The sequence below is a fragment of the Xenopus laevis genome, chromosome 9_10S (assembly GCF_017654675.1).
Source record: "Xenopus laevis strain J_2021 chromosome 9_10S, Xenopus_laevis_v10.1, whole genome shotgun sequence".
In the NCBI taxonomy this organism is placed as follows: Eukaryota; Metazoa; Chordata; class Amphibia; order Anura; family Pipidae; genus Xenopus; species Xenopus laevis.
Window position 1 is genome coordinate 100,361,011 of NC_054388.1, and position 27,163 is coordinate 100,388,173.

Genomic DNA, 27,163 nt, shown 5'->3' on the forward strand with positions numbered 1-27,163 from the left:
TAAGCTGCTGTGTAGCAATGGAGGCAGCCATTCAAAGGAGAAAAGGCTCAGGTTACACAGCAGATAGCAAATAAGCTCTGTCTGTCTAATGGTGTTATCTGTTATCCATTAGTTATCCTGTGCCATATAGCCGTTTTTCAATTTCCACCATTGCTCCCCAGCAGTTTGTTTATATGAACTATAGTAGTGTTTCTGAAGCAAACAGATCAGTTTTACCAGTGCAGGGCAATATTACATGATATTTTCATTACTTTAAAACACTTTCATTTTTTGGTGTTACTGTTCCTTTAACAATTCCACCATCACCCCGTCTCCCCAGGCCCGGTGCCTTGGGGTTATCCTAGATTCTGCCCTGTCATTCACTCCTCATATCCAGTCACTTATTAAATCATGTCACTTCCACCTAAGGAACATATACAAAATACGATCCAAATTCTTATTTACTTTCTCGTTATATAACGTGTAGACTACTGTAACTCTCTTTTAATTGGCCTTCCCCTCCAGAGACTGTCACCTCTCCAATATGTTGGCGCTATATAAATACATGTTAATTTTAATAATATGTCAAATGAATAGTTTGCAGATCTTTAGAGTTTTAGAGTTAAGAGTTTTATTAGGAGTATTATAACAAATGAATAATAACTAACTGTTTGTAGAGCTCTGATATTTATTCTACTCATTGTTTGTGGTCAAAAATCAGTTTGTGATTGCCTTTTGGCAACGCTGTAAAACGATGGATGCAGCAGCTGGCACAAAGCTAAATCCTTGGCTAAGGGCTGAACTACACTGTAGCTTTTGTTCAGGGGCAGAACTACAGAGGAAGCAGACCCTGCGGCTGCAGGGGGGTCCAGAGGGTATAGGGGCCCTATGAGGCCCTAATTCACATACAATTTCAATACATATTGGTAAAACAGGTCAACCTCTAGAAATTTTGGGGGTCTGAAAAATAATTTGCTGTGGGGCCCAGTAATAGCTAGTTACACCACTGCTTTTGTTGGATGTTCTTGCATCAACAGAATGCACCACAAGTTAGCTATAGCTGCACGCATCTTAAAATAATGAGACTGATATATAATCTGATCTCTAAATGACATCTGGAACAATGTGGTTATGCTAAAAATGTCCTATTCATATTGGCCTGTGTAGATACAGTCATACAGGTCTGAACTGAGATTCAGAATAGGCCCCAGCATATCAAGTACATAGAGGCCCAAACAGCACCCAATAAATAGTGACTGTCTATGGGAACTTACAGCAGCCCCCACTGGCATTTGCCAGAATCCACCGACTGTCAGTCCGGACCTACATTCATACGCACCTCAGTGAAGGTCCAGCTGTGCGTGGCTTCCCACTGCCGTCTTGCACTGTGTGGTCTCCAGAGAGAGATGACAGATTCGCTAGCAACCACAATGCACATCTCTGTTCCGCTAGGAAACTCCCAAAATACTGAACAAAGGTCTACCATGCATTCCCCACTGCAGCTATCCTGAAAAGGAAATACTCCATATTACTTACAAACTGGTTACGAGACGTACCCTTTAGATTTAGGAGTGTTCTGATGAACTGTTAAGGCCCCATATGTTTTCTGGCCCTACCCCCCCCTATTGTCTTAGACAAGCATATTCTTTGACCTTACTTAAAGGGATACTGTCATGGGAAAACATGTTTTTTTTCAAAATGCACCAGTTAATAGTGCTGCTCCAGCAGAATTCTACACTACACTAATTTTGAAATCTGACATGGGGCTGCCCCCAGTCATGTGACTTGTGCTATGATAAACTTCAAGTTTACTGCAAGTTACTGCAAGTTGGAGTGATATCACTTCCCCCCCAGCAGCCTAACAACAGAACAATGGGAAGGTAACCAGATAGCAGCTCCCTAACACAAGATAACAGTTGCCTGGTAGATCTAAGAACAACACTCAATAGTAAAATCCAGGTTCCACTGAGACACATTCAGTTACATTGAGTAGGAGAAACAACAGCCTGCCAGAAAGCAGTTCCATCCTAAAGTGCTGGCTCTTTCTGAAAGCACATAAGATGGCGTGTATACACCAATATTACAACTAAAAAAAATACACTTCCTGTTTCAAGAATGACATTGGAAAGTGAATTATTTGCAATGTAAACAGTGTGATTTAAAAATAAAAAAACGACATCATAAAATCATGCTCCTGTTTGCTATAACAATAAATAGATTGTTCTGTTCCTCTAATACACTTGTCCAACCTGTATCTGTGAGATGAGATGCAGGTGAGCTCCCTCAGATGTCCACAAAGGATTTTCATGCTGGGATCCGCAAGATAGTTCCTACCAGAAATGAGGAATTATAATTGGAAGAAAAAGAAACACAAAGAAAAACTGGGTAAATAGATAGGCTATGTAAAAAAAAAATGTTTTTAATAAAGTTAGTTTGCCAAAAATGTAATGTATAAAGGCTGGAGTGACTGGATGTGTAACATAATAGCCAGAACACTACTTCCTGCTTTTGAGCTCTCTAACTCTGAGTTAGTCAGCTACTTGAAGGGGGGGGGGCACATGGGACATAACTGTTCAGTGAGTTTGTAATTGATCCTCAGCATTCAGCTCAGATTAAAAAGCAACAGTTATGATCCATATGCCCCCCCCCCTCAAGTCACTGATTGGTTACTGCCTGGTGAACCCTTAGTGGAAACCAAGAGAGTTGAAAAGCAGGAAGTAGTGTTCTGGCTATTATGTTAGACATCCAGTCACTCCAGCCTTTATACATTACATTTTTGGCTAACTTACTATATTAGAAACATTTTTATTTTGCACAACCCATCTATTTACCTAGTTATTTCTACACTGAACAATTCCTTTAAAGAAATTCCACATATGGTCAGAAAAAGCGCTCCTCTTTCATCGCTCCCTTCACAGTTCCACTTCATAGTTGTCAATAAGATTGTAGGCTTTATGAAGGCCTTACATGTAGGGCTTTCCAGTTTACTAAGAAGAAGGAAAATTCTTTGTTGAATTCATATAGAAAAGGTTTACCTTATTAAATTCTTTTGCACAACTCTCTACGTCTTGCAGACTCTTCTCCCTAATTGACACAATACCCGAGCAGGGTTCCACTACAATGCATTGCTCTTTGTCACTCTTACTTTCTTTCTTGAGCCTCTCGTCAGCACTCAGTCTTTTTAATTCATCTGCAGAAGTTTGTGCTGATAAGGTCTCATTCATGGTGGCTGTTGCTTTCTCAAATTTAGGACTGCACGGAGTAAGGACAGAGCCACCGCCCTGTGATGGTGCAGAAAGGACAGCTGGGGTTAAATCCAAGAAAGGGAAGCCTGGGGTGCAAGAGACTAGCTCACTGTCACCCAGTTTTTCTAGAGGCATGGAACACATTGAGGTTGATAAGAGGACACTGCAAGGCACTTCTTTAGAAGGAAACTGTAGATCAACCTCTTTTATTTGGAAGACTGTAGTCCCCGAAGCCCCCAACTCCTCACAAGGATCTAAGTAAGGTTTCAGATCACTGGAAGTCTGTGTCCTCGGCTCTTTGGAAGGCGATGGAGATATATTTACTGGATGTAGGTTATCTAATGTATGTTGTGTGTTTGGATGGGGCACCGAATCCTTATCAACGTGTTTCACATCAACCTCACAAGGGCCAATGAGATCAGTCTGTCTCCTTTTCTGTGAAAGGTTTAGAGAAAACTCTTTTTGGATAGAGGCTAGTTCTTGACTTTCCCTTGTCTGGGAGACTCGGGATAGAAGCTCTACTGAAGGTGCAGGATAAGAGTTGTATTTGTGTATTTGTGGTGTATTTGTCATTCCAATGCAAAGGATTCCTTGAGAAGCTGTTTGGTCAGATGGCCCTAGATATGATTTTTCATCGGATAAAGTGCATGCACTGGATTTTATGGTGAGGACACATGAATTTGGCACATCGTTGGTGGCCTGAAAGGCAGTAGAATGATCTGTACATGGTAGTGTTGTATTATCAAGTCTTGTTCTACCAGTTGGAGTGGACGGTAGAGGGGCAACGGGTTCCAGTCGCCTTACAGACTTCAGCTTTTCAAGCTTTAGGAGGCCAAAATCCTCATCGGGCAACTGAAAATCTTTGTTTTCTAAATAGGACAACAGCTTTTTCATTCTGCTGCTCAGAGCAGGGAATTGAGAAGATGGAGCAGGGCATAATCTAAGCCTCTCTGGCGTCTGGTTATCTAAGATTGTCAGGGGAAAAAAAACAACACATTGAGATAAATCTGCTTAACCTCAAACTACAATTGTGCTACAACAGAGTAAACTAAAATGAGTGTAACTTGTAACCAGTGTCCACCTGGGAAATGTGTAATCTTCAGAACACAGGCACAGTAGCTGACTGGTGTGACCAGGTATCATATTGAAACCTGCTGACTTAACAGCAGACGTATAATAGATCCAACAATGGCAACTGAAGTGTAAATACTAGTCATACGCAGCTAGTCATTACACACATAGTAGTTCAGAAGTACATGTCACACTGTTTATGAGGCAGACCACAAGTAAATAAATGTAGCCCTAGACACATAGCTTGGCCCTTTCCTGCCCCAATTACCACAGTAATTTTGTATACAGGCAAAGTAACATCCCTTAAATGCATACATAACGTTAGCTACCTTAGAGTAGTATATTATAAGGCAGAGGTTACTGCGCAGCACTAGCATCATCGGTCATTTTGGATAAGATGCTTAAAGGGATACTGTCATGGGAAAAAACATTTTTTTCAAAATGAATCAGTTAATAGTGCTGCTCCAGCAGAATTCTGCACTGAAATCCATTTCTCAAAAGAGCAAACAGATTTTATTATATTCAATTTTGAAATTTGACATGGGGTTAGACATATTGTCAATTTCCCAGCTGCCCCAAGTCATGTGACTTGTGCTCTGATAAACTTCAGTCACTCTTTACTGCTGTACTGCAAGTTGGAGTGATATCACCCCCCTCCTTTTTCCCCCCAGCAGCCAAACAAAAGAACAATGGGAAGGTAACCAGATAACAGCTCCCTGACACAAGATAACAGCTGCCTGGTAGATCTAAGAACAACACTCAATAGTAAAAACCCATGTCCACTGAGACACATTCAGTTACATTGAGATGGAAAAACAGCAGCCTGCCAGAAAGCATTTCTCTCCTAAAGTGCAGGCACAAGTCACATGACTAGGGGCAGCTGGGAAACTGACAATATGTCTAGACCCATTTCAGATTTCAAAATTGAATATAAAAAAATCTGTTTGCTCTTTTGAGAAATGGATTTCAGTGCAGAATTCTGCTGGAGCAGCACTATTATTAACTGATTCATTTTGAAAAAAAAAATTTTCCCACGACAGTATCCCTTTAAGCATCTTACCCAAAATGACCGATGATGCTAGTGCATGTTTTCCGATGACAGGATCCCTTCAAGCAGAAACAATGACAGCTATAGAAATAATGTGCAGTTTGCTGCCCTCTTGTGGTTGTTAGATAAGATTCTCATGTTAATCTGGTGAATGCACAGCTTCCCAGTATGAGAGAGACATACCGTAAATCAAAACAGTTGATGACCTGCAGCTTAGACATTTAGATTCTGTCACGTCTAGAACTTACATTGTCAACCCGCAGTGAGTGTTCCTCAGACAGGAGGAGCAAGCACCTTAGTATACTGTTTTCTATACCTGTGCATGGAATATTTCTGAAAATAATTGTGGTACAGTAAGTTAAAGGGATACATTTTTTTTAAAAAAATGCATCAGTTAATAGTGCTGCTCCAGCAGAATTATGCACTGAAATCCGTTTCTTAAAAGAGCAACCAGATATTTTTATATTTAATTTTGAAATCTGACTTAGAGTTAGACATATTGTCAATTTCCCAACTGCCTCCAGTCATGTAACTTGTGCTCTGATAAACTTCAGTCACTCTTTACTGCTGCACTGCAAGTTGGAGTGATATCACCCCCTCCTCCCCCCGCCCCCAGCAGCCTAACAACAGAACAATGGGAAGGTAACCAGCTCCCTAACACAAGATAACAGCTGCCTGGTATATCTGAGATCTGTCCCACTGCGACACATTCAGTTACGTTGAGTAGGAAAAATAACAGCCTGTCAGATAGCAGTTCCATTCTAAAGTGCTGGCTCTTTCTGAAAGCACATGACCAGGCAAAATAACCTGAGATGCACCTACACACCAATATTACAACAAAAAAAAATACACTTGTTGGTTTAGGAATTAAATTTTATATAGTAGAGTGAATTATTTGCAGTGTAAACAGTGTAATTTAGAAATAAAAACTACACCATAAAAATCATGACAAAATCCCTTTAAGATATAACATAAAATCCAGCAACACTACGTTAAGTGAATCAAATATTTATTTGTCCCACTAGCCAAGCAACGTTTCAAACTTATCAAGCTTGATAAAGGGCTGGAATAGCCCGAAACGTCGTTTGGCTAGTGGCATGAATAAATATTTGATTCACTTATCGAAGTGCTGCTGGATTATATGTTATACTGTGGAAATGTACCTTTGCAGAGAGGAACACAGCCATGCACCCAACACTTCAACAAGCAGTATAGTGTGAGTGCGGCACTATTATTGACTTTATTAGAATCCCTTTAAGAGTTACCTGGACCAGGAACAGAAAAACCTTAGAGCAGAGCTTCCTAATCCAGGAATCCTCATGGATATTCCTGCAAGTCCAGCTTGCAGGCTTATAAGGATGAATTTAGTGAAGAACATGTATTTGCTATTCTGGAGATTTTTGGAACTATAAATAGAGAAGCATAACTGATAAGTTTTCCCTGATAGATGCTGGATACCACAGTGGAACTTGAACCCAAAAGTCTATTTTAAAGAAGCAAGACTCTGGTTTAAGTAAAACAGCACTGATACAAGCATACTTTGATTGTGATAAATAAAGATATACAGATTACAAGAACAAAATAAACAAAAGAAGCTTACCGGTTAGCTCATTGCTTGGTTTCAGTTTTTTTGGCATAATGGAGCCATTTACAAAGTCCTCCATATCATCTGGCACGGAGCAATGAAGAAGACTGTCAATGTTCCTTGATCTTACACCATATGTATTTTTCTTTTCAGAACTGGGCAGAATATAGGTTTGTTCCAGATTTAAACCTTCTGTCACATGTTGCAGTTCTGTTCTGTTAGCAGCACATGCATGGCTGGTATGCCCATCTAAACTGGGGGTTGCTTGTTCCTCACAATTCTCTTTTTCACTTTGTGAACCATTCGAAATTGGGCTAGTGACTGCATCAGATTCCATCAAGGAGGCTTTCTTCTTCACATTACATGAGGAGGATACTTGAGGCGTGTCAAGCTTTGGACTGAAGTACCTCCCCCTTCCCCTTCGGCCCCGATTTGCTCCACGTTTAATGCTGTTAGGAGTCTGGTAACTGCGTGGTGTTAAACACACAGCATTGGATACAAATTGTGATGCAAAGCAAGCACTGGGTGATGGAGACATATGAATGTTGCCCTCTTCTCCACACACTCTCTCTGACCTTGGTTTCCCTCTTGACCCTCTTCTGTGGTGGCCAAGCTGGCTGTGAATAACGGCATCAAGGTCCACTTTTCTTTGGCAACTGGACATTCGACGTGTTGTCCTCACATAGTATTCAACAGGGAATAATAGTCCCTCCACAAGAGTGCATGAGTTCAGTAGGTTGTTGTCCTTCTCAGTGTTTGTGGTTGCATCCTGGATGTTGTTTACTTGGTTTATAAGATTCTGTTCATCTGAACACAAAGGAGTTGGTATGTGTGTAATAGGTTGTGTGTGCACGTGTTGCAATGCAAGCACAAGATCACAACTTGTTTGGTCCTTCTGAGCCAACATATTGTTTTGTTCTATGTAAGAAGACAGCGGCAGTTCCCTTGATTTGTCTATACCAGCAGATAATGAGGGTTCCCTTGTTTTGTCTCTCCGAGGATACAGCGATGGTCCATTTGCTTTGTCCATACTACGAGATAATGCAGACTCATTAGTTCTATTGATATTAAGAGACAGGGATAGTTCAGTCATTTTGTCTGTACTTGGAGAAAGTGGGGGTGTCCTTGTTTTTTCTGTATTATGAGATAATGAGAGTTTTCTTGTCTTGTCCATACAAAGAAACAGCGAAGGTTTCCTTATTTTGCCCAAGCAAGAAGACAATGAGTGTTCCTTTATTTTGTCTAAACCAGGAGACAGGGGAGGTTCTTGTGTTTTGTCTATACTAGCAGACATTGATAATTCTCCTATATTGTCCCTGCAGTTGAGCAGTTGTCTGCTTTGTTCTGTTACAGTGTCATCTGAAAGAGTTTCATAGGTTGATGTATGGCCAACTTCAGTGAAGCTTGACTTGACCTGTATTTTATTGTCATTGCATTGTTTTCTGATAACTGGAGACGTGCCTACGCAACCCAGAAATAACTCTTTAAGATTCCCAGCGTCCTGTGTTTCAGGGTTTACATTTTCTGCACCAAAATCAGGACCTGTTGCGTTACCATGCAGATTTATATAATTTTGCTCTTTGGGATGCTTTCCATTCTTCTTGAACACTGCTGACCCACAATCACTCACATCCATCACTTTACCCTGTAATCCGTCTGCATCTTTCAGTGCATCGCTAAGCAAAGAGCTATCAGAGAATGACTGATCTTCAAAATGTTTCTTTACTGATCTTCTTAACGTCAATCTGCTTCTCTGAATCATGGTGTCATTAGCCTGCCCCATATTCTGAGCCTCTTCTGTGGCATCAAGCTCCTCCCTGCTTCTTCCAATCCCAGCACAAAATGGGGAGCTGCCATCAGCACAAAGAATTTCTGGTTTGGGGTTAAATATAACACATGGTTTCCTCTCTTTGTCTGATCCGGGCAGTGGCGGAACTACCGGGGGAGCAGATTTACTTGGTGAATCTGCATCCTTGCCAGTAGAGTCAGTGATGTTGCCCAGAGATCCTAAAGAAATAAAACACAAATATATATTAAATGCCTAAAAAAAGTTGAAATATTTTTAGTTTTAAGTCCAGGAACTCAGTCTCTAACACATGCTACATTTAACCCAAAGCAGCAGCCTATAGTAACCAAAGATTTTATTTTACTATTCTGCCTGGAATACTCTTCAAAGCTAACTGCTTATTAGTTGCCAACACTTGCAACACTGGGCCATATTTGCCCATTGTTTATAATTAAGCCCAGCTAGAGCTGTTTGCAGTACTCCTGCATGAAGATGCACCACGGCAGTTAGAAAGGGAAAAAAATATCATTAATTTTGGCTCATGCACCAGCATGCAGGACATTGTGCAACAAAGGCTATCACCACTCTTACTCCATAGCCTCCCTCCCACCGTTGTGCTTTAGCTACCATCTTCCTTAATAGTATGCAGCTGTATGTGGCACCTTTGTTACAGGGTTCGGCTGCTTCTTGGCTAAGCAAACGGTTGTGCTCTGCAATAGTCTTTTGAATGTGTGTTTTCACTTGCTCGGCTCTCTGGGATCGCTGTTAAAGAGAAACAAACATACTTCACATATCCAAAAAAAAAAGAAAATAGACACTAATTCTAGAGATAATGTTGCCTGAGGCAAAGTGGAATGTTACCAAATCCACTGCTACATTATACACATACATTGGTTAGCTGTTAGGATATATAAAGCAACCTGTGCCATTTTTTGGCTACTGTGGCGTCACATTTGTGGTGGTGTCTCACAAGTTTAAATCTAAGTAATGAGGTTAGCAGGAAGAAATATTCTCAAACTAATTAGCACCCCCCCTGCTCCCACATCCATTACACTTCTGTCACTTAAATGCAACAACATATGTGACATATGTCAGTTTGCATTAAAACAGGCCACATGGGCTAAAGCAGGAACAGTTCAGTGTACAAGTAACAACAGGGTAATTAGATAGTATGTGCAAAATAAAAAATGTTTCTAATATAGTTAGTTAGCCAAAAATGTAATGTATAACGGCTGGAGTGACTGGATGTCTAACATAATAGCCAGAACACTACTTCCTGCTTTTCAGCTCTATAACTCTGAGTTAGTCAGTGACTTGAAGGGGGGCCACATGGTACATATCTGTTTAGTGAGTTTGTAATTGATCCTCAGCATTCAGCTCAGATTCAAAAGCAACAGATATGACCCATGTGCCCCCCCCCCTCAAGTCTCTGATTGGTTACTGCTTGGTAACCAGTCAGTATAAACCAAGTGAGCTGAAAAGCAGGAAGTAATGTTCTGGCTATTATGTTACACATCCAGTCACTCCAGCCTTTATACATTACATTTTTGCCTAACTAACTATATTAGAAACATTTTTTATTTTGCACAGCCAATCTATTTACCCAGTTTTTATTTTTACACTGAACAATTCCTTTAAGTGAGTCTGCATGGGCTTTATACTTTATAGGCTAATATATCTCTAATTTTGGTAATTAGAGGATGAGGTTGCATTAGTAGCTCAATATTTAGTGGATAATGTACCCTCTACTGTAATTTATAAAGATATTTTAAAATCAAGATGTGTTAAAATCCCATATCAAAGCATGATGCTTCTGACAGGTCATGGGACTCCAATGTGACTTTTAAAGAGGTTGTTCACCTTCCAACACTTCTTTCAGTTCAGTTGGTTTCAGACAGTTCACCAGAAATAAATACTTTTTCCGATTAGTTTCTATTTTCTATGTCTGACTGTTTTTCTGATATTGAAGTGTAAGTCAACTTTTTTAAAGCATCTCTGGGAGGGAGGGGGGTCGCAGACCCTCTAAACCAGGGGTCCCCAACCTTTTCTACCCGTGAGCCACATTTAAATGTAAAATAAGTAGGGATGCACCAAATCCAGGATTCGGTTCGGGATTCGGCCAGGATTCTGCCTTTTTCAGCAGGATTCAGATTCAGCTGAATCCTTCTGCCCGGCCGAACCCTAATTTGCATATGTAAATTAGGGGTGAGGAAGGAAATCGCGTGACTTTTTGTCACATAACAAGGAAGTAAAAAATGTTCTCCCCTTCCCACCCCTAATTTGCATATGCAAATTAGGGTTCGGATTCAGTTCGGTATTCGGCCGAATCTTTTGCAAAGGATTCGGGTGTTTCAGCCGAATCAAAAAAAGTGGATACGGTGCATCCCTAAAAATAAGTTAGAGAGCAACATAATCATGCAAGAAATTCCTAGGGGTGCGAAATATGGAATGTTATTGGCAATTGGTAGCTCTTATGTGGACTTGCAGCCTACAGGAGGCTCTGTTTGGCAGTACACATGGTTTTTGTACAACTAAAACTTGCCTTCAAGCCAGGAATTCAAAAATAAGCACCAGTTTTGAGCCCACTAGGAGCAACATCCAAGGGGTCGGAGAGCAACATGTTGCTCATGAGCCGCTGCTTGGGGATCACTGCTCTAAACTGATACTAAATTGATACATTTAGTTGTTACATTTCCTTTATTTGTCCCTGCTGAGCAGAATCTCTGAGTTTCATTACAGGCAGCTGTTAAGACTTGATACAATAGTTGCTAATACTCCACAGATGCTGCTGAGAAATGTATCAACTAAATGTTGCAAAATTGTAACAGTTCAGAAACTGCACCTGAATTACTGAGCTGCCAGACTGAGACAGGGACATTCAACTTTGATTTTGAACTGTAAAAAAAATAAAATAATGGAAAGTAATTGAAAAAAGTCTTTATTTCTGGGGAACAATTCAACTGAAAAAGTATTTGGAAGGTGAACAACCCCTTCAATATACTCATATTTTACAACTGGGGCTCTATCATTTCTTTATAATACACAAATTCCAGTGAGTCATGTGATAATACCGGATATTCACGACTGCTGTGTATTATACGATATTAACCCTTTAAAAGGCTTATACCTACCCTCAAACGGTTGAATGTTCTCTTGTATTCTTTTTGTAATAGGCAAAGCTTTTCTTTTATCTGAAAAAAAGAAAACAACAAAGGAAAACAGAAATGAAGGAGGAGATTCAGTTTTCATCACTATTAAATACAATAAACAGAAAATGAATAGGATATACCTTCTTTTTCTCTTCTGACGTGAGGGATTTAGCACCCACTGGATCTTCCATGGTGGGACACACATCTACACCTGCGATAAAATTAAATAGGCAATAAAATGGTTTCAGCGTGTACATGAAACAACATTTTTGCTTAAAGGGACAGCACCAAGAATTGAAAAGAAAATGATTCTTCACAGCAAAAAGCCTAGTTTTTGTTTTCACCTGAACTGTAAATATTGAAATCCTTGAATTCTAGATAGTAATCTACTATGCAGAGTAGGACACCTCTTCAAGACCGACTATGATAACCTCTGCTACTAAAATGTATTATTTGTATGATCAATGGAAGCGCTTCAGAAGCAACAAAACAATTTTTCCACGATGAGCAGGATAACGGGTGGAGTGAACCCTTCATCGCCTGTGTCCCCTATAGTGGAAAAGTTGTGGGAGGAAATGTATTTATTGTATAGCACTGATGTACGTATGCATTTACATGCCTTGTGGTTTTAAATGAAACTGACATTACAAACACAGGCGATTAATATGAATTTTCTTTGGTGTCATGGGCTCTTTTAAAATACACTATACATTAAAGGGATCCTGTCATCGGAAAACATGTTTTTTTTCAAAACGCATCAGTTAATAGTGCTACTCCAGCAGAATTCTGCACTGAAATCCATTTCTCAAAAGAGCAAACAGATTTTTTTATATACAATTTTGAAATCTGACATGGGGCTAGACATTTTGTCAATTTCCCAGCTGCCCCCAGTCATGTGACTTGTGCCTACACTTTAGGAGAGAAATGCTTTCTGGCAGGCTGCTGTTTTTCCTTCTCAATGTAACTGAATGTGTCTCAGTGGGACATGGGTTTTTACTATTGAGTGCTGTTCTTAGATCTACCAGGCAGCTGTTATCTTGTGTTAGGGAGCTGCTATCTGGTTACCTTCCCATTGTTCTTTTGTTTGGCTGCTGGGGAGGGGGAAAGGGAGGGGGGTGATATCACTCCAACTTGCAGTACAGCAGTAAAGAGTGATTGAAGTTTATCAGAGCACAAGTCACATGACTTGGGGCAGCTGGGAAATTTACAATATGTCTAGCCCCATGTCAGATTTCAAAATTGAATATAAAAAAATCTGTTTGCTCTTTTGAGAAATGGATTTAAGTGCAGAATTCTGCTGGAGCAGCACTATTAACAGATTCATTTTGAATATTTTTTTTTTCCCATGACAGTATCCCTTTAAAGTGATACTATAGTGGACATTTAAGATTTCTCCATGCTCAGCCATGTGTCCTCTTGGTTCGACAGCGCAGTATTCATGAGGGGTGGGTGCTGGGGAGACAGGCAACCAGTAAGAGCCCTTACACATTATAGGGGGCTAACTATACACCAAAGCCATATTTAAAGGAACATTACCCTGTTTTTTTTGCACGACTAAAGTTTCCAATATACATTCATTACAAAAAATGTGCTGCTTTTATTTGTGACTGTAACTGCTATTGCAAACAGTTAACGGCTTCTGGAACAATGCAGCAGAAGATAAAAGATTAAAGGGGATGTTAACCTGAAACCCCAGGCCGGTGCTCCTATCAGCAGAAAACTGGATTATTCCAGCGAGCACCACAGAGGGATCCTCTTCCAGCTTCTTCTTTCTTAAAATTTCCCGGGGGAAAAGACGCTTGCACAGTAGAACAACTTTTTAGTTAAAGTTTGGCTTTTCACTGTAATGCACATGCGCAGCCGCATGAAGAAAGAAGAAGACGGAAGAGAGGATCACTCCATGGTGCTCACTAGTATAACCCCGGGCCGGTGCAGTTTTCTGCTGATAGGAGCATCAGCCCGGGGTTTCAGGTAAGTAAATACAATCACTTGGGGGTGCCTTACATTTGGCACCCCCAAGTGCTAAATGACTTTCCTTCTCCTTTAAAGTTAACTCTTAGGCCTTTTTAGCCTTCATTTTTTTATTTGTCATACTGTTTGAATTACTTGCTCTCTTCTACTGACCCTTTCCAGCTTTCTAATGGGGGTCACCAGTGTGCTGTAAAAATCCAAATGCTCTGCAAGGCTATGAATGTATTGTTATTGTCACTTTTTATTACTCAACTTTCTATTCAGGCCTCTCCTATTTATATTCCAGTCTCTCGTTCTAATCAGTGCATGGTTGCTAGGGTAATTTGGACCCAAGCAACCAGACAGCCAAATAAAAAACAAAATACAAATAATACAAAAAATACAAATAATAAAAAATGAAAACCAATTGCAAATTGTCTCAGGAAATCACTCTCTGCATCAAACTAATTTTAATTTAAGGGTAAACAACCCCCCTGAAAGCAGCCTTTGATTACCCGTTTCTCCTCTTTGGTTCTGACTCTTGTAGCAAAAGTCATTTCTCAGCCAGAGCTCTTAAAGGGGAAGTTCACCTTGAAGTTAACTTTTAGTATGTTAGAGAATGAACAATAAAAAATAACTTTTTAATTGGTCTTCATTGTTTATTTTTTTTATTTTTTGAATTATTCGGCTTCTTCTTTTGACGCTTTGTAGCTTTCAAATGGGGGTCACTGACCCCATCTAAAAAAATAAATGCTCTGTAAGGCTACACATTTATTGTTATTGCTACTTTTTTTTATTACTCATCTTTCTATTTAGTCCTCTCTTATTCATATTTCAGTCTCTTATGCAAATCAATGCATAGTTGCTAGGGTAATTCCGACCCTAGCAACTGGATTGATGAAATTGCAAAGTGAAGCGCCGCTAAATAAAAAAGCTAAATAACTCAAAAGTTGTTGACCTTTGAGTTAACTTTTAGTATGATGTAGAAAGGGATATTCGGAGACAAGTTGCAATTGATTTTCATTGTGGTTTTTGAGTTATTTAGCATTTTTTTTCCGCAGCGCTTCAATTTGCAATTTTAGCAATCCAGTTGCCAAGGTCTGAATTACCCTAGCAACCATGCATTGATTTGCATAAGAGACTGGAATATGAATAGGAGAGGGGCTGAATAGAAGGATGAGTAAAAAAAAAAATAGTAATAACAATAAATGTGTAGCCTTACAGAGCATTTATTTTTGGATGGGGTCAGTGACCCCCATTTGAAAGCTACAAAGACTCAAAAGAAGAAGGCAAGTAATTCAGAAAATAAAAAATAAATAAAACAATGAAGACCAATCAAAAAGTAATTTATAATTGTTCATTCTTTAACATACTAAAAGTTAACTTCCCCTTTAAGAGCTCTGGCTGAGAAATGACTTTTGCTACAAGAGTCAGAACCAAAGAGGAGAAAAGGATAATCAAAGGCTGCTATTCAATTGTAACAAGTAACTTTACATTCGGGTAATGAATGAATACGGGGAAGTTGCTTAGAATGGCACTTTCTTTCAGTATAAACAAACAGTTTAAGGGTGGAGTTCCCCTTTAAAAAAAAAAAAACATAAGTTGTGCATAAATGTAATTATTTGACTGAGCACCCGGCATTGGACTCACCCTCTTGCTCTGCCTGTGCCCCATTCACACGTACAAGCCCCTAGGCATCCATACCAGACTTCCGGAAGTGCAACTCTCGGGCACACTGTGTGACAGGAGATCATGTGACCAGTCCGCTCTCGGCTCTCCCCGCGCACCGGAAGTGACGCCGGAGTGAAGGGACCATGGAGCTGAGTGAGCTGCTGTATAACAAGTCGGAGTATATAGAGACCGTAAGTAACAGTTGTCATTCAGTCGCCTCGTTATATGGCAATGGATAGTGTGAGTGCTGAGAGGTGTCACTCTGTATCCTGGCTGTGCTTGTTCTTTCCGCCCAGGACTCGGCACAGTACGGCTGGGAGGAGGAGGGGATATGAGCAGGATCCCCTGTATCCCGGATGGAGATGGGGGAAGTGATTTTGTCGCTAAACCGGAGTCCTATGAACAGATGTGTTACAGTTACACTACATTATATTTCGCAACTTCACTGCAATGCCACGTCCCGCCCCTTCCCCGGTCAGATTGTGCGTGTGTGTGTGTAGTACCCATGGGTGGGTCTAGAGTGTGTGTTAGTTCTACAAATCCCAGAATCCCATGCATAGCCAAACTGTGTGTGTGTGTGTGTGTGTGTGTGTGTGTGTGTGCTGCTCCAGCAGAATTCTGCACTGAAATCCATTTTACAAAAGAGCAAACCGATTTTTTTTATATTTAATTTTGAAATCTGACATGGGGATAGACATATTGTCAATTTCCCAGCTGCCCCAGTCATGTGACTTGTGCTCTGATAAACTTCAATCACTCTTTACTGCTGTACTGCTAGTGATATCACCTCTCCCTTTCCCCCCAGCAGCCAAACAAAAGAACAAGGAAGGTAACCAGATAACAGCTCCCTAACACAAGATAACAGCTGCCTGGTAGATCTAAGAACAGCACTCAATAGTAAAAGCCAAGTCCCACTGAGACACATTCAGTTACATTAAGTAGGAGGAATAACAGCCTGTCAGAAAGTAATTCCATCCTAAAGTGCAGACACAAGTCACATTATTTGGGGCAGCTGGGAAACTGACAATGTCTAGCCCCATTTCAGATTTCAAAATTGAATATAAAAAAATTTGTTTGCTCTTTTGAGAATTGGATTTCAATGCAGAAGTCTGCTGGAGCAGCGCTATTAACTGATGCGTTTTGAAAAAAGCATGTTTTCCCATGACAGTATCCCTTTAAGGTAACTTTTATTATGTTGTAGAATGCCCAGTTCTAAGCAACTTTTCAATTGGTCTTCATTATTTATGTTTTATAGGCTTATAATTATTTGCCCTTTTCTTCTGACTCTTTGCAGCTTTCAAATGCGGGTCGCTGACCCCTTCTAAAAAGCAAATGCTCTGTAAGGCTACAAATGTATCGTTATTGCTACTTTTTATTACTCCTCTTTCTATACAGACCCTCTCCTATTCATATTCCAGTGTCGTGTTCAGATTGATGCATGGTTGCTAGGGGAATTTGGACCCTAGCAACCCGATTGCTTAAAATGCAAATGTAAGAACTACTGAATGAAAAGCTAAATAACTTAATAAAAACCCACAAATAATAGAAAATGAAAACCAAATGCAAATTGTCTCAGAATATCATTCTCTATCATACTAAGCAGATTTATCAAGGGTCGAATTGAAAATTCGAAGTAAAAAAATTTGGAATTTCAAGCTATTTTTGTGTACCTCGATTATGGAATAGTCAAAAATTGATTTGAATTTGAAGAAAATTTGAATATCGAAATTTATCATGTACTATCTCTTCAACTGTTCGCCATCTATAACCTGCCGAACTGCTGTTTTAGCCTATGGGGGACCTCCTAGAACCTACTTGGAATCAATTGGTGGACTTTGAAAAAAGTTTTTTTTTTTTAAATACTTCAAATCGAATTCGATCGAATACGATCTTCGTTCGATTTGAACGATCGAATACAGCCTATTTACCAGCAAAAAAAACCCTTTGATTTTTTAAATAATTGTTTTTTTTTTATTCCAAAAACTTTTTTTTTTTTATTCCAATTTCAAAGTTACGGGAGTTCAAAAAAACTCTACTCTTGATAACTCTGCCCCTAAAAGTTATATCAAAGGTGAATATCCTCTTTAAAGGGGTGAGTCACCTTGAAGTTAACTTTTAGTATGTTATAGAATGGCCAGTTCTCAGCAGCATTTCAATTGGTCTTCATTATTTATGTTTTATAATTTTGTAATGATTTGCCTTTTTCTTTTGACCCTTTGTAGATTTCAAATGGGTCACCAACCCCATATAAAAATATATGTTCTGTAAGGCTACAGATTTATTGTTACTGTTTATTCCTAGGCCTCTCCTATTCATATTCCAGTCTCTTATTCAAATCAATCCATGGTTGCTAGGGGAATTTGGACCCTAACAAGCAGATTGCTGAAATTGCAAACTGGAGAGCTGCTGAATAAAAAGCTAAATAACTCAAACGCCACAAATAATAAAAAATGAAACCCAATTGCAAATTGTCTCAGAATATCACTCTCTACATCATACTAAAAGTTAACGGAAAGATGAACAACCCCTTTTAGGGCATCTTAAGTTCACAGGTTGCTCACATCTGCTCTGCTTTAGTCGGTTGAATTCTGGGGTGTCCAGCCTGCAGTCCTCTAGATGTGGAATTCATTCCGGAGAAAGAAAGAGTCTGCTCTGATGTTCTTCTGCTTAGGAAAAAAATTAGAAACCTTTCTCAAATCTTTCCTAAGCAGAAGAACATCAGAGCAGCCTCTTTCTTTCTCCTGACAACTTCCTTGACTACTTGGTGGTCAGACTGGTGGGAAACTGACCAGCAGGTGGTGCTGTTGTAACAAAATTCATTCACATTAACAGTACATGTATCCCTTAATCTTGGGAAAAGAAGAAAATAAATAATGAATGTAAATTGCAAAAGTGCATAGAATAGCACTCTGATCAATTTTATATTGACTTGTTTTAAAGGTTTACGTGTGCTTTAATATTCTGTGCAGAAATGGCACTTTATCATTGGCACAATTAATCTATAAACTCTGCAGATAAACAAGAATCCCTATACAGAATCCACTACACCAGTATAGATGTATACTGACTATTTATTGTGAAACTAAATATATAATAGGGATGCACCGAATCCACTATTTTGTATTTGGCCGAACCCCCGAATCCTTTGTGAAAGATTCGGCCGAATACCGAATTTAAAGCCTAATTTGCATATGCAAATCAGTGAGGAGGAGGGAAAAAGAGAGCCCGGCTAAACATTTTTTTACTTCCTTGTTTTTTGACAAAAAGTCACATGATTTTAAGGATTCAGTTCAGCCAGGCACAAGGATTCATACAAATCCTCCTGAAAATGTCCGAATACCGAATCAAATCCTGGATTCGGTGCATCCCTAACTGATAGCTGGGGTACATTTTCACTTTAATGTGGTGCATTGCAGATATTAGTGTTTTGAAGAAATAGGGCAGAGTCTTCCACCCTAGAGCAGATTTATGAACAAAGTATTGCATTAATATCAAGCCTGATACTTTAAGGCTGTTGCCAGATACAGGTTCTAGCGGAGGATTCTGGGAGTAGTTTTATACAACAGCTGAATGTGTGGAAGATGTGTCATACTCCACTGTTTTTTATATATATATATATAGATATATATATATAGATATATATATATATATATATTTATATAGATAGATAGATAGATATCTGTGATCTGATCTGTGAGTTATATGAAAGTTGCATTGAGACTCCCCTGGGGCAGGGACTAATATGAATGATGTAGAATCTCTTTAAAGTCTTAAGGAATATGCCAGTGCTATGTAAATAGTAGGATGAAAATAATAATATACAGTGCCTGTATGGGTGCAAGTGCATTATGGGTGCAGTTACAAGCCATATAAACTTTGTATTTTTCGCCAGGCATCCGGGAATAAAGTGAGCCGTCAGTCTGTCCTGTGCGGCAGCCAGAACATTGTACTAAATGGAAAGGTAGGTAATAGGACCCCTGGTTCCTAACAAAGCTCTTGTGGTGAAATCACTGCTATGGAGACATTTTGGGACATTTGTGTAAGGGTTATAGCAATTCTGTCACTTGTAACAGGGACTCAGCAACAAAACAACACTGGCCCCTGACATCTCCCATTGTGCAGATGGGCTGTAGAACCATAAACATTTAAATTCAGGTAGTTTATTAAAGAACAAAAGATAAAGTATATCACAGTTCAGCAAGTCATTGACAATATAGGATATGTTTAGTGTTACAATAGTGATGATGAGGAGGCAAAGTAAATATTACTGAAGCTTAGTTTATATTTTGATATATGGTAATTATTTCAAGTTGCAGCGAACAGATACAGTGTAAGTAGAGTAACCCCAGGTATCTATGATTTTCTTCCAGTACGAGGTAATCTTGCTGCAACTCCACATGATGTGAATAAAAGTCCCTTTGTCTAGAGCACATCTAGTACAGAGGTCTGGGATGTCTGCATTAATGTGTTGAAGTCTGGCTGGGGTGTAATAGGTTCTGTGCACAATGTATAGTTGGATTACGAGTAGCCTGTAGTTAGGGAATACTAGTAGGACTGATTCTTGCACTTCTTGACACTCCTTGTCCAGGACAGTGGCCGCATCAGATTCCCATTTGTGATGTAGCCCTTCCAAATTATTACAGTGTACATCTTGCTGTAGCCTGGCATACAAAATAGTAATTAGGCCTTTAATGTGACCCCTGGTAATATATATCAGGAAGGGATGAGTGGTAAGTGATAGGATGCGGTGATAGGTCAATGGTCCATGAGCATCCTGTTATCCTACCAAAGGATAGTAGGGAAAGCCAGGGTGTAGGTTACAGAGACAACTGGACAGTCTATATTAAAGGGACAGTATTCTATAAAAATAATGCTTGTGTCTGAAGACTGTGTTTAGTGTTGAGTAAAGCAGAGTAGCTGAGTATATTGATTTAGATAAAGTCACTATACAAGTAGCAGACCCAAACTACAATTCCCAGCATTCCTCATTCAGTTGAGCTGGTATAAGATTGCTGGGGATTTTATGTAACTTAAAAAATATTCCCAAAGCATGCTTATAAGTTACAAAATACAAGTTTATTACATATTATAAAAAGTTCAGAGATTGCCTATGACTAAGTGCTAGGTAAGCATGAAACGTGTTAGGCACCATGAGGGGATTGTTTGACTTTTTATAATATGTAATAAACTTGTAGTTCTTTTATTTTTTAACTTATAAGCATGCTTTGGGAATATTTAGTTACATAGTTATACCTCTGTTTGGCCACTAGAGGATTCCAGCATGCTATAACAATATTCACTATGCTCTGGTTCCAAGGTAATTAAACACATTTGCTGGGAATTTTAGTTGACATGGTGTGCCGCAAATTGCTTATCAGTAACATGTAGTACAGTAGTACATAGAGATGGAGAACCAGCAGTTTGGTTGATAGACTATAGACATGTGTGTTCCAGGTTCTCCCAAACAAACTGTGACATTTTCTTCTTCTCTTGCAGACAATCGTTATGAACGACTGTATTATACGGGGCGATTTGGCCAATGTTCGAGTGGGACGTCACTGTGTCATCAAAAGCCGCAGTGTGATCAGGCCTCCCTTTAAGAAGTTTAGCAAAGGGTGAGTTATCTGTAATCTGAGTAGCCATAATTACAGTGGCCATAATGAGTCCCAATATGCATGCCTTGCCACACCTTAAATACAGCAAGCCCACCTCTTCCATGGGAATTACTGCCTCATTCTTGCCTGTTCAAAATTACAATATAGATAAGAGGAGACAAAATAATAGTAATGCAGTAGCAAAATTAGTTACAAAAGTAAAAAAATCTTTATTAGGACATCTACAACCTAACAATTTTCATGCCAAATAGGCACTTTCTCATGAGCCTATGAGTAAGTGCCCATTTGGCAGCAAATGTGTTAAAATGGGCACTTGCCAAAAAAATGTGCAATATGCCAAAAATTTAAGTAATCCTTTTGCCATGAGATTGTAGGACATTTTGAGTTTAAGCAAAGATTGTAGGACCTTTTGAGTTCAAGCAAAGATTGTAGGACCTTTTGAGTTCAAGCAACAATTGCAGGACCTTTTAAATTCAAGCAACGATTGTAGGACCTTTTAAATTCAAGCAACGATTGTAGGACCTTTTGAGTTCAAGCAACGAATGTAGGACCTTTTGAGGTTCAAGCAACGATTGTAGGACCCTTTGAGTTCAAGCAAGGATTGTAGGACCTAATGAGTTCAAGCAACTATTGTAAGACATTCTGAGTTCATGCAACGATTGTAGGACATTTTGAGTTCAAGCAAAGATTGTAGGACCTTTTGAGTTCAAGCAACAATTGCAGGACCTTTTAAATTCAAGCAACGATTGTAGGACCTTTTAAATTCAAGCAACGATTGTAGGACCTTTTGAGTTCAAGCAACGAATGTAGGACCTTTTGAGGTTCAAGCAACGATTGTAGGACCCTTTGAGTTCAAGCAACGATTGTAGGACCTTTTGATTTCAAGCAACGATTGTAGGACCTTTTGAGGTTCAAGCAACGATTGTAGGACCCTTTGAGTTCAAGCAAGGATTGTAGGACCTAATGAGTTCAAGCAACTATTGTAAGACATTCTGAGTTCATGCAAAGATTGTAGGACATTTTGAGTTCAAGCAATGATTGTAGGACCTTTTGAGTTCAAGCAACGATTGTAGGACCTTTTGAGTTCAAGCAACGATTGTAGGACCTTTTGAGTTCAAGCAACGATTGTAGGACCTTTTGAATTCAAGCAACGATTGTAGGACCTTTTGAGTTCAAGCAACGATTGTAGGACCTTTTGAATTCAAGCAACTATTGTAGGACCTTTTGAATTCAAGCAACTATTGTAGGACCTTTTGAGTTCATGCAACGATTGTAGGACATTTTGAGTTCAAGCAACGATTGTAGGACATTTTGAGTTCAAGCAACGATTGAAGGACCTTTTGAGTTCATGCAACGATTGTAGGACCTTTTGAGTTCAAGCAACGATTGTAGGACCTTTTGAGTTCAAGCAATGATTGTAGGACCTTTTGAGTTCAAGCAACGATTGTAGGACCTTTTGAGTTCAAGCAATTATTGTAGGACCTTTTGAATTCAAGCAACTATTGTAGGACCTTTTGAGTTCATGCAACGATTGTAGGACATTTTGAGTTCAAGCAACGATTGTAGGACATTTTGAGTTCAAGCAACGATTGAAGGACCTTTTGAGTTCATGCAACGATTGTAGGACCTTTTGAGTTCAAGCAACGATTGTAGGACCTTTTGAGTTCAAGCAATGATTGTAGGACCTTTTGAGTTCAAGCAACGATTGTAGGACCTTTTGAGTTCAAGCAACAATTGTAGGACCTTTTGGGTTCAAGTCTCTCTTTAAAGGTCTAGGACAGCAAAATTATTTTAACCCAAAACTCACCCTATCTTCAAGCTGGGCTACCAGATTCCCAATATCTAGTAGAGCAATTAGTAATAGTCCCCAAATCTCACCCTACCTGATCTTTAGGCTAGCCACCTCTCCAACTTATCTAGCAGCCCCCACATTTTGGGAATCATTGGGTTAAAGTTATACCATGCAATTTGTTTTATAACCAAACACCTAATAGTGTAATCTGTTCTTGGACACCTGCTGCCCTAGTATTCAAGTTACATTATGTAAATCTTGGTGCTGGTGCAGCTTGCCGTAATTGCTGATATTATAGCCTGCTCTTCAATGAGTTTTTTTATGTAACAAATAAGTGCATGTTGCAAGGCCCAGCTTATTTATGTGGAGCTAAAATGTTGTCATTTTGTTATATGTTCTGGTACAATCAGACAAAAAAATGTTCTTGGAGTAAGTGGGCTGGAAATGAAGATCCTTTGTCCGGATAATTATACTGGGGAGCTAATCTGGGTTGGATTGTACATGTGCTGAGAAATCATGCTGTACAGCAGATTCATGTGATATTAATACACATGACATAATACTGGGGTTTTATAAATCAGTCGTCATGTGTTAAAGGGACATAATCATCAAAATATAATCCTTGTTGCCTGAGACCCTTTAGGAGTGTCTACTTTCTTGTTATGGTTTTAACCAAGAGGACAAAACCTCACCATAGGCAGCTCTAGGGTTGCAAATAGCCACTGATTGATGGAGCACATATTAGTTTAAAAGTTCTTAAAGGAGAAGGAAATGTTAACCAAGTAAGCTTTATCAGATTTTTATGATGTAGTTTTTACAGTATTTCTAAATGACACTGTTTACACTGTAAATAATTCACTCTACAATATAAAATTTAATTCCTGAACCAGCAAGTGTATTTTTTTTAGTTGTAATATTGGTGTGTAGGTGCATCTCCGTTCATTTTGCCTGGTCATGTGCTTTCAGAAAGAGCCAGCACTTTAGGATGGAACTGCTTTCTGGCAGGCTGTTGTTTCTCCTACTCAATGTAACTGAATGTGTCTCAGTGGGACCTGGATTTTACTATTGAGTGCTGTTCTTAGATCTACCAGGCAGCTGTTATCTTGTGCCAGGGAGCTGTTATCTGTTTACCTTCCCATTGTTCTGTTGTTAGGCTGCTGGGGGTGATATCACTTCAACTTGCAGCTTAGCAGTAAAGAGTGACCGAAGTTTATCAGAGCACAAGTCACATGACTGGGGGCAGCTGTGAAACTGACAATATGTCTAGTCCCATGTCAGATTTCAGAAACAAATAAAACAATTTTTTTTCCCATGACAGTGTCCCTTTAAACTATTGGCTTTAAGGCATAAAGATGTGTGTAGAGTCAAACAGAGCCTCCTGCAGGTGGGCAGGGCACATGGGGCTTCCAAATACCATTCACAGCTCTTATTTGGAAATCACCAGGAACTGTTTCTTTCATACTTGTGTAGCTTCCTGACACATTATACATTTAAACGTGACTCGGGTATAAAAAAAAGTTGGGGTCCCTTAGACTAGAGCATTCTGTCACCGAGGTCACATTTCATATGTGAGCCCACTGTTTGCAACATATAATTATCAGGCTAAGGACATGCAACCTGCTTTGCCCATGGCTTAATATTGTACATTTAGTCGACTTTTCTTTCTCTTTGTTTATTGCAGTGTGGCATTTTTCCCTTTACACATCGGTGACCACGTCTTCATCGAAGAGGACTGTGTGGTGAATGCAGCGCAGATTGGCTCGTATGTGCACATCGGAAAGAATTGCGTGATTGTGAGTTTAGTGCAAAAAAGAAAAGTTGCATTGGGTGTTTAATTGCAATTGATAAATGTTGGGTTATTGGCATCTTAAGAGCCTCCCTGAGCCATTTACGTTTGGATCTCTCATCAACACTATCGTTACATTTGTCTGAAATGATTTCTTATTGCAGGGCCGTAGATGTGTCTTAAAAGATTGCTGTAAGATTCTGGACAATACCGTGTTACCACCAGAAACCGTCGTTCCTCCCTTCACCATGTTTGCAGGATGTCCGGGTAAGTTAATACATTAAATAGCTGATATGTGGGATACCAGTGCATTATAGAGCGACTGAACAAATGGAACACAACACGTGATGCTTTACTGCATGTTATTGGCCAAATTGTTTCATAAGTAAATTCTTGCTTACCCATAGAGGGTTATTTACTAAACTCTGAATGCACCAAAGGGATGCACCAAATCCACTATTTTGGATTCGTCTGAACCACTGAATCCTTTGCGAAAGATTCCAAATCCTAATTTGCATAGGCAAATCAGGGGCGGGAAGGGGAAAACATTTTTTACTTCCTTGTTTTGGGACAAAAAGTCACTCGATTTCTCTCCTCCCCCCTAATTTGCATATGCAAATTTGGTTCCAACGGGCAGAAGGAAACGACCGAATCTGAATCCTGCTGAAAAAGGCAGAAACCCGAACCAAATCCTGGATTCGGTGAATCCCTAGTTTTTGTTTTTTTTACTATAAAATCCAAATTTTTAGTGAAAAAAATGTAAATTTTTCGGGATTTATTGTACCCCAAGTCTGAATCCAAAAATCCGGTATCTCGGACCTGCCAAGGTTACATATAAGTTAATGGGAGAAGTCCCCAAGATATCTTGATTGGATTTCATGCAATAATCCAAAGATTTTGTGGTTTTCAGGGAAAAATCAGAAACAATTCACTGTTTTCACGATTTTTATCGGGTTTTTTTAAAAATTGTCGGGAAATTGTATTGATAAATAAGAGGAAAAAACGAGTGCTGATTTGGTCGGAGTATTTTACAGAAATTTGGACTTTGAAAAATGGGCCTTGGGGGAGGCAGATCGAATTTCGATTCATGGGAGTTTTTTAAAACTCCCATGAACTTGAAATCAATCAAATGTAATAAAAAAAAAAATAGAATTTTGCAAAGTCGGGAAAATAGGATCAACCCGAAATTCGATTCGAGTTTTTTTCTGTGCAAAAAATTTGAATGTCAGGAAAGCTGCAAACAACGCCAAATTGATCATAAATAAAATCAAGCATAAATTCGGCAGGTTTTAGGTGGCGAATAGTCGAATTTGAATTCTTAAAGGGCCAGTGTATGATAAATCTCGAAAATCTAATTAAAATTTTTTTAAAAACTCTAATTGAATTTTAATCATTCCCTAGTCGAATTTGACCATTAAAAAATTTGAGAATTCAGAATTCAAATTTTCTCTAAATCTGCCCCTTTAGTGTCTCTTTTCTCGCCCAGTAATACCAGCTCATGGAGTAAAGCAGTAATAAGTATGGTGGAATATACTAATGTAGTTTTATGGTATCTCTCTCTTTATGGGCTCTGAAAAGACCTAGAGAGTTTTTCTTGCTGAGAAAGTTCTATTTACTGGATTGTTTGTTTTATTTCCCTCCCCTCAGACCATTTGGTCCTTGCTCCTCTTATCATGTTGGGGGGTTATAACACAATAAAAAGGCTAGGGGATGTAATAGGCAAGTTTGGGCTCATCTCATTTTTTCTGACTGATTTTCTTCTCCGTTTCATTAGGTCTGTTTTCTGGAGAACTCCCAGAATGCACTCAAGACCTCATGATCGACGTGACCAAGAATTACTACCAGAAGTTCCTCCCCCTGACACAGATTTAGAAGTCTCTTACTATTTTTTTTTTAATTTGTTAATATATATATATATATATATATATATATATATCTATGTTATGTGCATCCAATTGATTAACAATGTATGAAATGGTCTCCCTGCAGCTATGTAACACTATGTATTTATTAATGCCCTTCCTCTCAACTATTTGTGACTCGGTTATGAACTGTATTGAACCCGAAGAGCTGGGACATATGTTATGCTTCTCCCAGCCTTAGGAAACCCATGTGCAATGCTCCACTGCCCTCCTAGCATTGCCTTTGCTGCACTTTTCATTAAAAAAATAATTGCATTCACTATACAACTGACACTGATCCTTTTGTTTTTTTTATACCCGGGTGAGATGCTCTTACTTTCTGGTTTCCAGCTTTTCTGTTGCATCTTCTTCTAAACATTAACTATGTCCATTACTTTGCTTTTAAAGGGTGCATATTCCTTCCCTACATTTCTCTGATGTTTGTCTTATAGTTATCCCACGCTAGATGGTTATCTAACATCTGATTGTGCCATAGCAGCAGAGGAATGGATATAGTGCTGCTTAGATGTAATGTTCAATCCCTCCATTGACAATTGCAAGAACCAACAAATAAAAGAGCAGGTA

The 27,163-nt window shown here is 39.2% G+C and overlaps 2 protein-coding genes across 5 annotated transcripts in view; one reads left to right on the forward strand and one right to left on the reverse strand.

Moving 5' to 3' along the window:
• Window positions 1–15,598, reverse strand: part of LOC108703181 (partner and localizer of BRCA2) — a 34,146-nt gene extending 18,548 nt beyond the window's left edge. For 2 of the 4 annotated variants that reach the window (XR_005964524.1, XM_018239234.2), the window contains exons 1-8: window positions 15,464–15,598; window positions 12,004–12,074; window positions 11,846–11,905; window positions 9,377–9,476; window positions 6,944–8,935; window positions 3,015–4,189; window positions 2,229–2,309; window positions 1,319–1,486 (exon numbers count right to left, since the gene is read on the reverse strand). Coding sequence is in view for 3 of the 4 variants with exons in the window: in XM_018239234.2 (XP_018094723.1) it covers window positions 1,319–1,486; window positions 2,229–2,309; window positions 3,015–4,189; window positions 6,944–8,935; window positions 9,377–9,476; window positions 11,846–11,905; window positions 12,004–12,054 (3,627 nt within the window). In the remaining variant the exon portion in view is untranslated. The remainder of the gene's footprint in view (window positions 1–1,318; window positions 1,487–2,228; window positions 2,310–3,014; window positions 4,190–6,943; window positions 8,936–9,376; window positions 9,477–11,845; window positions 11,906–12,003; window positions 12,075–15,463) is intronic. The other 2 variants (XM_041578142.1, XM_018239235.2) reach the window with 2 other exon arrangements.
• Window positions 15,599–15,609: 11 nt separating this feature from the next.
• Window positions 15,610–26,863, forward strand: dctn5.S (dynactin subunit 5 S homeolog). The gene is made up of 6 exons (NM_001093018.1): window positions 15,610–15,675; window positions 19,377–19,445; window positions 20,981–21,099; window positions 24,573–24,684; window positions 24,842–24,944; window positions 26,452–26,863. Exons 1-6 carry the CDS (start codon window positions 15,628–15,630, stop codon window positions 26,547–26,549), a joined length of 549 nt encoding a protein of 182 aa, NP_001086487.1. The 5' UTR covers window positions 15,610–15,627; the 3' UTR covers window positions 26,550–26,863.
• Window positions 26,864–27,163: the final 300 nt, after the last annotated feature.

Bases quoted from the DNA above. Each gene is read 5' to 3' on its own strand.
- dctn5.S (NM_001093018.1), top strand. From the start codon at position 15,628: ATGGAGCTGAGTGAGCTGCTGTATAACAAGTCGGAGTATATAGAGACC. The intron at 21,100-24,572 runs GTGAGTTATCTG...TGTTTATTGCAG, and splicing joins TTTAAGAAGTTTAGCAAAGG to TGTGGCATTTTTCCCTTTAC. The intron at 24,685-24,841 runs GTGAGTTTAGTG...TTCTTATTGCAG, and splicing joins TCGGAAAGAATTGCGTGATT to GGCCGTAGATGTGTCTTAAA.